At 35.7% G+C, this 14,229-nt stretch overlaps 1 protein-coding gene across 1 annotated transcript; it reads left to right on the forward strand.

The window, feature by feature from the left end:
• The first annotated feature begins 9,902 nt into the window (after positions 1-9,902).
• On the forward strand, positions 9,903-11,426 carry LOC115265471 (clavesin-2). The gene is made up of 2 exons (XM_062849290.1): positions 9,903-10,899; positions 10,965-11,426. Exons 1-2 carry the CDS (start codon positions 10,186-10,188, stop codon positions 11,238-11,240), a joined length of 990 nt encoding a protein of 329 aa, XP_062705274.1. The 5' UTR covers positions 9,903-10,185; the 3' UTR covers positions 11,241-11,426.
• The last annotated feature ends 2,803 nt before the right edge of the window (positions 11,427-14,229 follow it).

Here is a 14,229-nt window from a genome sequence, read left to right on the forward strand (position 1 = left end):
CTCAATTGTAATTAGTGGGCACAAACGCGATTGTGTTGTTGTAGATTGGCGTCTAAGCCGAGAGAGAGGAGTCCACACCATGAACATGTTCACTGCAGTGCCTTTTTCGCAAATCCACCTCCCAAGGAACTATCACTCATTTAACCAACATTGCAATGCCATTTTTATTCCACATTTAATTGAATTACAGTTTAACATTATTTCATCACAATTTGTAATCAGGCGTTGTTCAAACAAAAGTGGAGAAGGTATTCAGCAATCTTTTCTGCAAGCGCGATACAGGCTTTACAGTAAGAAGTTATCTGTGTTATATCAGCCTCATATTAAACTTGTATTCAGCTATAATATCCTGCTGCGAAAACAAAAACAAATTGAAATGCGAGGTGCAGTTATAGTCCAATCATGTTTATTTGTCGCATCTAAACGCATTTATAACAAACAAGCTCTTCTAAAAATGGCTCAACTTGGGATTTGAACTCGTGATCTCCCAATCACCCGTCGCATGACTTACAGACTACGCCATCCTGGAATTGGTAAGTTGCTCGCTGAGAGTGAAACTTCTTCACAAAGCTGTGAAAGATCATTATTCAGATTTATGAAAGGTTGTAAACATTTATTTAAAAAAAAAGTTGTGAAGATGACTACAACTTTGAAATTGCTATGAAAACTAGCAAATGTTTCGAATATTTCGCATTGGTGTGCAACAAACATCAATACATATTTAATAATGAACGTTCCAGTACTGCTGTATTATAATCACTTTGATCTGTTGTTCAATCGAAAAGTGATAATCGAACAGATAAATCATAAATCCGTTAATTCAGCTTACTGTTAAATAATTATTGAACGTTCCCACAATAGCTGAAATATTAAACATCAAAAGCATTTGTTCAACTTATGTAGACCACAATAATCAGCTTTCGGAAACTGTGGAACCACTGCACAATGGTCCGAATCCACGTTTTAGCAGGAAAAAAATCCGTATCTCTGTTTTCGTTAATTTAAGGCATTTGGTGTCTTCAGAGAAGTTGTTTGAATATGTTTGCTGCATCTTTTCCAAAAATTTTTGATTAGGGTGGTCCGCGTCTTAACTCAAACCTGGAATAGAACTTTTAAATTTCAAGTCATACGCGATTGAGTTCTTCAGCAAAGTTATAGGCAATGCTATTTCGAGCAACTTTGCCGAATACGCCGTTTATCTAGCTCTTAATTTGAACATAGTAGGTCAATTTTTAGTTTTGACCTAGGGTGAGCCACCCAAAACGGTTTTTTCGCAATAACTTTTTTATTTGATTTTTTTTCGAAGATGTGAGCTTCGGAGCATTTGAAGAGCAAGTAATGACGCATATTTGTTCTGAACATTGCACGTTGCTAAGTCTTGTCATTCAAATGCTATGGGCAATTTTGACTTAAAATCAACGATGTCTTCAAATGCTTATATTTCTAGGAGCTGGTAAAATAAAAAAAGTTCTTAAGGCGGCATTTGGAAGGTCACATATAAAGCCAAATGTGGAGCAAATATTACAAGAACGTTATTTTTTAAATTGGAATAAATCGACTCCAAAAATCCCCTAAAAAAATCGAAAAACTACTTATAACTCATACAATTTTAAAGATAGAGTCAAACTGTCTTCGAAAAAAATGTAGGTTTTTACCATGCCTACAAGTTTTCCATACTCGATTTTTTTTTCAAAACGTGAAACAAAAGCTTGAAATTGATAATTTGATTCTTAGGGGTACATGCTATGTTTTTCTAGGAAATCAGAACGATTATATTCTTTAAAAACAAATTATCAATTTCAAGTTTTTGTTTCACGTTTTACAAAAAAGTCGTGTATGGGAATCTTTTAGGTATGGTGAAAACCCACATTTTTTCCGAAGACAGTTTGACTCTATCTTTAAAATTGTATGAGTTATAAGTAGTTTTTCGATTTTTTAAGCGGATTTTTGGAGTCGATTTATTCCAATTTAAAAAATAACGTTCTTGTAATATTTGCTCCACATTTGGCTTTATATGTGACCTTCCAAATGCCGCTTAAAGAACTTTTTTTATTTAACCAGCTCCATGAGATATAAGCATTTGAAGACATCGTTGTTTCTAAGTCAAAATTGCCCATAACATGTGAATGACAAGACCTTGCAACATGCAATGTTCAGAACAAATATGCGTCATTACTTGCTCTTCAAATGCTCCGAAGCTCACATCTTCGAAAAAAATCAAATAAAAAAGTTATTGCGAAAAAAACGTTTTTGGGGGGCTCACCCTAAGTCAAAACTAAAAATTGACCTACTATGTTCAAATTAAGAGCTAGATAAACGGCGTATTCAGCAAAGTTGCTCGAAATAGCATTGCCTACAACTTTTCTGAAGAACTCGATCGCATATGACTTAAAATTAAAAAATTCTTTTGCAGATTTGAGTTAGGACGTGGACCACCCTATTTAATTTTTTTTGGAAAAGATGCAGCAAACAAATGCAAACAACTTCTCTGAAGACACCAAACGCCTAAAATTAACGAAAACAGTGGTACGGATTTTTTTCCTGCTAAAACGTAGATTCGGACCATTGTGCACTGGCGTAGCCACGGGGGGGGGGGGTTTAGGGTTAACCAACCCCCCCCCCCCCAGAGCCAAAATTTCTGGAACAAATTTCCAGTATAAAACGCTTTGTGATGAAAAAATTTTTTGGCTGCGCCGCTATTTTAAACCTACGGCTCATATTCAGTGTATATATTTACGAAATGTCAGTGTCAAATAAAAAAATTATTATTGAACATCGAAAACCCCTCCCAGAGCAAATTTCTGGCTACGTCACTGTGTGGAACATAAGCTTTTTAACGCGTAGAAAAAAGTTCTTCTTCATCTTATGTTAAAGCTAGTAGGGGCAAATCGAACGAACAAAAATTGCTGACGTTTGTTAATCGTAGTGTGGCCAGTATAAAAAACACCCGTAGAAGGCCGGCAGGGTACCCGGGTACCCACGAAATGAAAATGATCATATCTCAGCGACTTTTCCACCGATTTTAAAAGTTTTTGCCTCATTCAACTCAGAAACTCATTATCTATCGAGATCGTATTTGGTTGGACCGGTCCGATCACCATAGGTACCGGAAAATCCGGATTTCCGGATCCATGTTTTTGTACAATACAATATACGGGATTTTCGGTAGGTTAGTAGCAATTTCGGTACCAAGCATCGTAAAATTGCTTTGGCATATTAAATCTGACCGGCCTGGAATCATAAAACGTGTTGACTTTGAAAATGTGATTTCGGAACACGCTTCCCGTTGGGCCATGGTTGACCACAAACACTTTAAGGTATCCTAGCCTCAACAATGTGGGTTTCAATATGGTATAAGGACATGCGCTCAAAAATATGGATTTTCCGAAAACCACGGTGATTAGATCGGTCTAACCAAATATTTTTCCGATAGATGATGAGTTTCTGAGTTGAATGAGCTAAAAATTTCCAAAATCGATGAAAAATTGACGGAGATATGATCATTTAAATTTCGTGGGTACCCGGGTACCCTGCTGGCCTTCCACGTAATAAAAAAAATGCAGGAGCCCCTCCCCCTGCCCCTCCTCACTTTAAAATTTGGTCAACCCCATTAATAGATGTATATTCACGAGTTCTAAGATCTAACAGAGTTCCAACATCCTAGTCTCAATTACCATTAAAATATCGAGATTTGAAATTAAAAAAGGTACCCGGGTACCCTGCCGGCCACATAAGTGTTAAGTTTATAATTAAATTGCTGCTCACATACCACAGTGTTTTATTTTGCCAATTTCGTGCGCTTTTTTAATAACGTTTCAACCGATGATTTTAGCGATATAGTTTCTTCAGAGAAGTTTCTACATTAGACAAGGCGCTTCTTTTGACATAAAGAGTTGAATGATCAATCCACCTATAAGTGAGATGAAAAAAATATTTTTTCGAAAAATGCAGATAGACGTTTGATGTCTTCGGCAAAGTTGTGCAGAATGCAATTTTGAACGACTATGTCAAAGACGCCATAATGCTGAATCTCATACTTTACGAGATATATTGCGTTGTATGTGCATGACCCCTAGAAATCATATATTTCATCATAACTTTTTAACGGGATTTTTTAGATTTTTTGCGTCTTCTACAAAGTTGTTTGGTATGTAAAAATACATGTTTTTGCTGAACATCGAAAAACGCTAGCTTTTGAAATAAGAAAGTTATTTACAAATTACTGATTTTTATAGGGTAACTTTGAACTCGTGTTACTTTTTTCGGCGCAAAATGGCGCCGAGAACCGTTTCGGATAATGAAACAACTATATTTCTACTATATGAAAATGGCTTAAACTTTTGTATGCAAGTGTATTCTTTATGTGTCATGGTAAATATACAAACAATTATCAAATATTGAAATTATTCAAAAACTTCTTAATTTAAAGAGATAGAATGTCGCAATGTTCAGCAAAATTGTAAATTCTTGTATGCTCAACAACTTTCTAGAACATACAAAAATTGTAGAAAATCTTGGTAAAAAGCTATGATTATTTTAACGAATTATAAAAAAACATATTTAAAAATAACTCAGAAATTGATTTTTATTATAACTTTTAATCCATAATTCTTACATTATTTGCATGTTCTGCAAAGTTGTTGAGCATACAAAAATACACAATTTTGTTGAACATTGCGACATTCTATCTCGTTAAATGAAGAAGTTATTAAATAATTTCAATATTTGATAATTGTTTGTTTATTTACCATAACACATAAAGAATACACTTGTATACAAAAGTTTAAGCCATTTTGATATAGTAGAAATATAGTTGTTTCATTATTAGAAACGGTTCTCTGCGCCATTTTGCGCCGAAAGCAGTTAGACGAGTTCGAAGTTACCCTATAAATATCAGTAATTTGTAAATAACTTTGTAATTTTAAAAGCCAGCGTTTTTCAATGTTCAGCAAAAACATGTATTTTTACATTCTAAACAACTTTGTAGAAGACGCAAAAAATCTAAAAAATCCCGTTAAAAAGTTATGATGAAATATATGATTTCTAGAGGTCATGCACATACAACGCAATATATCTCGTAAAGTATGAGATTCAGCATTATGACGTCTTTGACAAAGTTGTTCAAAATTGCATTTTGCACAACTTTGCCGAAGACATCAAACGTCTATCTGCATTTTTAGAAAAAATATTTTTTTCATCTCACTTATAGGTGGATTGATCATTCAACTCTTTATGTCAAAAGAAGCGCCTTGTCTAATGTAGAAACTTCTCTGAAGAAACTATATCGCAAAAATCATCGGTTGAAACGTTATTAAAAAAGCGCACGAAGTCGGCAAAATAAAACACTGACGTGCCAAATGTTGCATTTTGGCTTACAATGTAAATAGCATAATTTCAGCTTATTATTCAGCATTTGGTTTTGTTCAACTGCGAATGTTATAAACCAGCAATAGTTCGACATGCATGCTTATTTATGACTTTGAATTGTTCCTTGGGTCGGAATCAGTTTGGCTTTCTATTCCGCAGAATTGTTACCTGTTCTGTGCCTTAGTTGGTTAAAGCACCGGTTTAGCAAATACGGAGTCGTGGGCTTCAATCCCACCAGAACTTGATTTCTATTCACAAATTCATGTCTCAATTGGTCAATTAGAAACATTCTGTGTCTTTTAGATTAGGGTGGTCCCTCTAGTTCAGCTGATCCAATAATCAGCTTTTTAATAGTTTTATATACGTTTACAGAATGCTCTACAAAGTTGTAAAAGAATTTATTTGGAGCAAGTTTGCTGAAGAAACCTGTTGGCTATCCCCTAAGCTACCAGCACGCACCTATCATTCGGCCACCTTGGGGTTCGTTCAAATATTACGTAACGCTGGGGAGGGGGGAGGGAGGGGGTCTAGCACTGTGTTACGCTTCATACAAAATTTCAAAATTTCTTATACAAAAGTTGTTACGTGGGGGAGGGAGGGGGTCTAAAATTGTCAAATTTTGCGTTACGTAATATTTGAATGAGCCCTTGGGTCACACACAAAAACGACTCTTATAGGATGACAGGTAAACCCTGGGTACCGTCTTACCCCGCTGGTCCGACACGTTTTAATTGGACACTTTTTAATTCGTACCCCGCTTATTCGACATATGTCGAATTAAAAAGTGTTCAAATGTCACAGCGATGGACACTGTAAATACAAAACAGTTCGATATTGCGCTTATACTCGCACTCGCAGCCTTGACCTCTTGCAGCCGCTAATTCCGGAAGCTCTGAGTTAGTGCTATTCGATACCCAAACCGCCTGGAGACCAACCGGAATGAACTAAGGAAGGTAACAATCGTAGAAAGAACGAGCTTCCCTGATAAAAATTTCCAATAAAATCACCATAAACTACCATTGAATAATGATAAATTTGACTATTCAACAACAAATTATATTGTGTACGTATTTTCCTGCTGAAAATGGTGTATTGGAACTACAATACGTGTACAATAAAATCAATGGCACTTGAGATTTCAATAATAAAAACACCTTAAGTTGAATGGTAGTTGACACGATTTTTTTTCCAGAAAATTTGGATTTTTTTATGGTAAAGATACATAACAACCCCCATTTTCTATTGAAAAGTGACATTTACAATACATGCTATGGTGGAAAACTATAAGATCTGTTGTTACTCTATCGTTTTAAACAATTGAATTAATGGTAAGTACCATTCAATTCAGCGTGTTGTAACAATCCATTCTGTTGTATCTCTATGATCTTTTTTATCAGGGTTTTCATTCGCTCCACCGCAATATCTGTTGAAATTTGTTTCATAACAAATCCGGAAATCAAAACAAAAACAAAAATAGAGTTGCCAAATTTCAATGAGCAAGGTAGTGTAGGCAGAGCCGTAGCGTGGGGTTGGCCAGGTTGGCCCCCGCCAAGGGCGCCAGCCTCAGAGGGGCGCCGAAAAGTCCTAAGCCTAGAAGAAAACAGGGTGATGCTAATCTTGCATGAGTGTTATCAAGATTTCACTATTTTCAGTATTTTGGATTGGTAATGTTCTTTTTACATTTTCCCGGATATTCAAAAAATCACATTTCTCTGGTTTATTTTGAGTATTTACCATGATTGTAACCTATGAATTTATCTACTTTTTTTGAGAAATTTCTCTTTTATTTTAAGTTTTTTTAATTAGCAAAGCAAAAACAACCCGCTTCCATTTTTTTGTGAAATTTTCTTCCTTAAAATTCCTTAACATTCTTACTTGGGAAATGTCTTGAAGGCAACTGCGAAGATTTTCTTCGCATTATTCGAAATATTTCTTATACTTCTTTAGAAATTCAGGAAGTTATCTAAGAATTTATTAAGAAGTTAGTCGAAGAATGCCTCCTAATATTTCTTCAAGGATTCTATTAGATAGGCTTCCATAATCTTGTCAAGGGCAAAATTCCTTGACAAAAGTTTCTTATTTTTTTTTCAAAATATCTTTCAGTGATAAATTTGTAAATTGTCTTCAAGGATATCTTCAGAAATTCCTCCACAGATTCCTTCGAAAATTTTTCGTGATTCATTTTCCTAATGCTTGTTTCACATTTTTTCCTTCGTTTCACCTAGAAAATGTTCAATGTTTCTTTTAGAAGTTTTCCAGATTGAAAATAAATCTTATAGAGATTCCTGCAAAAATATTTTTAAGGATTTCTTCGAAGCCCTTCATAAGATTGACTCAGTGATTTTTCTATGTATCCTTTTAGAAAATCCTGCAGAAATTCCTTTAGAAATCCCTCCAGCGATTCCTTTAGCAGTTCTCACAGATATTTTCTTAGAAAATCGCCTAAAGATTCTTATACACATTAAACCAAAGCTTCCTTGAAAGTTTTCTTCTGAATGTCTTCTGAAAAACAGCTCTAATGTCTCGTAGAAATCCTTCCATTGATACCTTCTGAAATTGTTCCATGTTCACTAGAGATTGCTTCATAAATTTCTGCTAGAATTCCTTTAGAAAACATTTCATGAGTTTCATCATAAATTTCTCCAGAAAACCATAAATTTGGAATTCCTTCGGAATTGTTTGTAGTTCATCCGTTGGAAAAGCTGCCAATGATTTTATACAAAAATTATCAAAAGGATTCTTTTGAAAGCCTTCCATACCATGGATTCCTTCTCAGGAACTTTTTCATGTAGCCTTCTGGGGGTTTTTAAAAAAATATCCTCAAGAGATTCCTTAAGCAACTTCTGCAGGGGATTTAAATTGAAAAAAAAAAACACTCAGTATTCTTTTAGAAATTCCTCTAGTGGTTCTCCATAAGTTTTTACAAGCACTCCAGGCATTTCTTCACGAACTATTCCAGGAATTCCTGCAAGAATTACTACACGAATTCCATATTGGAAATACTTGCTCTGAAGTGCCCATGGTTTGTCCAATGATTACAAAAGAGACGAACCAGCCAAGGGCTGAAAGTCTCTAAAATAAAAACAAAGCATTCAACCAATGATTTCAAATTTCATACAGATCTTCTGGAAAACATTTTGATCAAGCTTCAGTAGAAACTTGGTAGAGTTATTGGAAAATTTTGGTGAAACCAATTGAACTAATCGCCGAAAATTGAATCTAAAATTCAGTTAAACAATAAAAATCCAAAGAATGAAAAAGTACTGTAAGAAAAATGACTTCAAGAAATGTATACATCATTTATGTTAGGAATCTGGTGAGATTCTTGAAATTCAAAATAAGTTCGTACTTTTATACTCGCATAAAAGAAATTGGTGGACGACACCCATTGAAATTCCTAGAGATAAACTCTAGGAATAAACACTATAAGATAATATAAACCATATGGGGGAATATGTTCGTTCGAAACACCAAAATGCAACTTATAACAAACTTCGAACAAAAAATAAACAACTAGAAACTTTCGCAAACTAACAATGTCCAATTGACGTGGGGCGCCAATCTGGATGCTTGCCAAGGGCGCCAAGGGACCACGCTACGGCTCTGAGTGTAGGGTGACCAGTTTGGCGAATTATAAGTTTACCCCCGGTTATTCGGCAACAGTCGGTGTCGAATTAACGGGGTAATACGGTACTGCGAATAGGAACGGTTTTATTTTTCAAGCTAGCTAAAGCAAACCAACACACTTTTGACGCTTGGTTTGAAAACACGCACGAGCATTTAATTTTCATGGCGTTAACATCCTCGGTGCAATTGTCCATCACACTCGATTCGATACACATTTTACAGGAACTGTTAAAGATTCGCTTTGGAAGCTTTCCGGAGATATTTTTAGCACCATTTGGATTTATCTTCAGAAAAATCCTCAAAAAAGTCCGAAAACATTGTTTAGAGAAATATAAAAAGCCGGATTGAATTATTTCGAGATTTCGAGATTCTGATATTAGTTATTCGAGTTCAATCCCTGAAAGAATATCAGTCCGATTCTCTGAAAAACAAAATTCTTGACCTATCCCTAATCAATTCTAAATCGACCCCTGAAGGAACTTCCGATGGTATCTCTGGAAGGATTCCCGAGTTAAACCTTGCAGAGATTCTTGAAACAATCACTGAAGATAGTTTTTAAGAAACCCAAAGCATTTATGATCCTTTAAATAAATTTCTCAATTTTCAACCGATTTTCGATCTTTTTTTCTAAATCTCTCTTTTTAAATGATATTCGAATTAACCTGTAGAACATGAAACATTTCCAAAATTACTTTAAAAATGTTTTAAGATTTCTTCTATGTTTTTCTTTTAACAAAAAAAAAACTTTAGGGTTCGATGACTTTTTAACTGCTTGACCAATTACAAATCTTTTAGCGTGCTTTTGCAGATATTTTTGGAAGTTCGACGACGGTGTGACTTATTGTCGCTCCCCAATGTCGTTTTGATCAGGCTAGGCGCCATTATGATGAGACTATGCTCCATATTAAGGTTCAGAGCTTTTAAGGTGGTTCCGTAAGTTTGTAGTGTTACGTTACATATAATTAGCACTTACTTAATTACTTATTGCACTTGAAAACTACAAACAATGAACACGTAATGCAATTAATGCGATTAACCCTGTTCAAAGCATCTTCATCCACATAGTAACACCAAAGCGTTTATATCAGGAGTATAGGTTGAACCGGTTTTCTAATGCGCGTGCAAATGCGCATTTGCATTATTTCTTACATTGCTTGACAGTCTTGTTCCAGCATCACCCGTCTACGCATCATGGAAGCGCCGGGTGTAGAAAAACATCCCCCTTCGTACCAAGATTACCGGTTTCCGCTCTCCGACCTGTATCGGACAATCGCCGAGCAGGAACTTCACGAATCCGATGAAATACGAGAGCAGGCCCTGAATCAAGTGCGTGAATGGATCGTGAAGAACCCTGCCATCCGGCGGTGCCGAACGGATGGGTCGTTTTTGTTGCGGTTCTTACGCGTAAGGAAGTTTAACCATGTGGCAGCATGCGAAAATCTGGAGCGTTACCTGGTGTTGCGACAAAGGTTCGCCGGATGGTTTCAGAAGCTGGATGTCAGTGAAGCGTGGGTGGATGAGATGATCGATGACTGGCCAATTCTACCGCTAGGGTACGACGAACGGGGGCGATTGGTGATCATGATCAAAATGGGGAACTTCAATGTGGAGCGGTTCAACAACGTGGATCAAATTCGGATGATGATGATGGTACTAGAGAGTTACTACGAGGAAGAGAAAATGCAGGTGGCGGGGTGCGTGTTTGTGTTTGAGGATACCGGGCTGACGATGAGTCACGTGGCTCAGTGGTCGTTGACGGACATAAAGAACTTTATAGATGCTGTGAACCATACCATTCCGATGAGGATCAAGGAGGTGCATGCGGTGAATTTACCGCGCTACGCAGTTGCCGTTGCGGAATTGTGTTTGGGGTTTGCTAGTTCAAAACTGAAAACTCGAGTACATGTTAGTATAATCCTGATGTGGACGTAAAACTTGTTCTATCCTTTTATCAAATTAATCAATTTCAGTGTCATCGTTCGATGGATTCTCTAACGAAAATGGTGGCACAGTCAATACTGCCCAAGGAATACGGAGGTGAAGTTCCCTTAGCCGAATTCAAGATACAACTTCGGAAGCGGTTGACTGAGAGTCGTGACATCATTTTAGGGCTCGACCAAATGGAAGTCGATCAGTCAAAGTATGGATTATTCGGGAAGGATGCAGGATCTTCTGCGAGTGATGCTGGTGATTCGGGAGATACATTTGGAGTTGTGGGAAGCTTCCGGAAGCTGAATGTTGACTAAGTTTCATTGGACAAATTGACTGCAATTGTTTAACATTTTTGGCTCAGACTCGATTATCCGGAGTTGTTTTCTGAAAATTTTGACTGATTTCTAAATAATCAAAACAGGTTTAACAAAAAGTCAAAATTTTAGCTTTATGCTGTATTTCATTCACCAGGTTTTTGTTTGGGAAGCATTAGAACACGACTACGAGAATAAATAGTAATAGAATTAAATGTTGAATAGTGATAGATAATTTTCTTAAAATCAAGAAGTTTACAAATTCATAATCGATTTATTGATTACAAAGCATACTGTTGAGAAATACAGTTAATGCTAGATCCACTGAATTTGAAGAAAAACTTTAAAAAAAAACAAAGAAACATTAGTTTTTTGAAGACAATAATTTATGCGTTAAGTTTAATTTATGTTTTGTAAGTAAAGTTGTAAATATCTAGAAGATAATTTGCATTAAACTTTTTGCACCAATCTGTAAACCTATTATTGGTTGATATATCACAGGCAAGTCAATTGAAAATGTGTATGGGATGTAGGCTTTGGCCAGAACCAACCCACCAAAAGTCTACGTGATTCATAAACGGCTCATTAGAATCTCCTGGGAAGTGCCCGGTCTCTCGTTGATTATCTACTGATTATTATTGTTCTGGTGACACAGTCAAATGGCGGTCAATCAGTCAAAGTATGGGTTGTTCGGGAAGGATGCAGGATCTTCTGCGAGTGATGCTGGTGATTGGGTCAAGCAAGTTATCGGTGCACATAACCTTAACTAAAAATTCAACTTGTTATCCAGTCCCCATTTGACGTTAAAGTGGTGCCATGTTTACCATATCTTCATAAAAGCATACTTTTTTTTTTCGAAAATTTGTCGAAGAAGTGTCAAGCGAGTGTGTTCATATGTTTTTTTTTTTTTTTTTTTTTTTTTTTTTTTTTTTTTTTTTTTTTTTTTTTTTTTTTTTTTTTTTTTTTTTTTAAATTTCTTATATTTTACGACAAACTCATATATACATTTAAAATACATTTAAACAATTTTCAAAATGCTTTCTTATGGCTACTATGTTATTCCAGCGCAATTGACGAATATGCTGTTGGAATTTGTATAATCTTCTTTGTTTTCCAAAATGTTTTAGGTTAAACGCGATTGCTTCACATACAAGCCAAAGTGCAGCTTTTTCTTTATATGCTTTTTCGCTCATGTTAATTCCAATTATCTCTTCAGGATCGCTTAGTCCTAATCTAAACCTTCTATCTATCAAATCGTGGATCCAGGTCCAGATTTCTTTTGATCCTACACACATTTTTACACGGTGCTCCGTTGTGTCTTGCTGTCCACAAAACTCACAAGTATCATTGCTTATTCCTACTATCTTGTTTCTCAATTGTTTAACTTTACTACTAACTATGTCATTCACACACATGTAAAGACCTTCTCTAGCATTTGTTGATAAAAACGATTTACTACAATTTTCCCATATTATATCCCACTGCAGGTCAGGGTTCTCAGTCTCTATTTTAGTTGCACAGCTTTGCTCTGCAAGTAATGAATTGTAGATTGATTTAGTAGAAATCAATAAGGGATTTGATGCTGCCTCGCTAGCATAGCTTAACCATAACCTTGAATTCAATGTTAAGAAATTATTTTGATTCTGGGCCATCATGAAGTGATCAATTAGGTCTGGGTCATTGTTTGAAAACAAAACATTTTTTACAAATAAAGCTTGACATTTCAGAACAGGATCAATTAGTGAAAGACCACCTTTACTAACGTCCAGGTACATTTGATTACGGGAGACCTTGAAAATTTGTCGATTCCATAAAAACATCCAACAACTTACATTAATCTGCGCCAAATGGTTTTTATTTGGCGGAAATACTTGTGCTAAGTACCAAATCTTCGATAGAATGAAGGTATTTACAATCCAGACTTTTTGAAGCAAATTCAAGTATCTCTTAGAATGAGTTTTGAAACAGTGTTTGACTGATTGAATCACAGTATCGTAATTATTTGAAACCGTAGTTTGGTATTTTTCATGAAAAACAACACCTAATATTTTCAAACAATCTTTTTCTTGAATTTGGTGCGGTCCGGATTTGCAGTTGTTAAATCGCATATAATGCGATTTATGGATATTCAATTTTATTTTAGAATAAATACTAAAATAGTTGATGATCTCCAGAACCGTGTCGAACTCATGATCATTTAGGATGAAAATATTCAGATCGTCTGCATAAGCTAATACCTTTATAAAGGTATTAGCTACAAAGCAACCTCGAATATTATCACTAATCATTCGTATAAGCGGTTCTATGTACAGGACGAATAGTGCCATACTGATTGGGCATCCTTGTCGTACCGATGATCTGATTGCAATATCGTTGGTTAGAAATCCGTTGAATGTAATTTTTGAACTTGCATCGTAGTAAAGGTTTTTCAAACAATTGATAAAAAGTGGTGGGAATCCGAACTTTTCCAGCACCGCCCAAAGAAAAGAGTGGTTAACTTTATCAAATGCCTTCTCTAAGTCGAGGCTCAGAAGAAGTCCCTTAAATCGTTTTGTCTGACCGGCTCGAATGGTTATATTACGCAATGTTTTCAGGTTATCAACACATGATTTGTTCGGATTACAAGCAGTTTGTCCTGGTCCTATGATTTTTTCAAGTAGGGGATGTAGTCGATTCGCTAAAATTTTCGTAAATAACTTATAATCTGCGTTGAGCATGCTAATTGGTCTTTTGTTGGCTATGTCTTGTGGATCACCTTTCTTAGGGATAAGACTTATTATTCCCTTTGTAAAGTTTTTGGACGGGCGCACACCATCAATCAAATATTTGTTGAAAACTGTAAGCAAATCATCAATACAGATCTCTGAAAATCGCATATAAAATTCATAAGTTAGCCCATCTGGACCGGGAGTTTTTTTCCTGGCTGCCTCTTTCAGCACGGTCTCTAATTCATCTTTTTCAATGGGTCTAATCAAAACAGCTCCATCTT

Source organism: Aedes albopictus, chromosome 2, assembly GCF_035046485.1.
Source record: "Aedes albopictus strain Foshan chromosome 2, AalbF5, whole genome shotgun sequence".
Taxonomy (NCBI): Eukaryota; Metazoa; Arthropoda; class Insecta; order Diptera; family Culicidae; genus Aedes; species Aedes albopictus.

Coding starts and splice junctions, on each gene's coding strand:
- LOC115265471 (XM_062849290.1), top strand. CDS start 10,186: ATGGAAGCGCCGGGTGTAGAAAAACATCCCCCTTCGTACCAAGATTAC. Junction 10,900..10,964: donor AACTGAAAACTCGAGTACAT/GTTAGTATAATC, acceptor AATCAATTTCAG/TGTCATCGTTCGATGGATTC.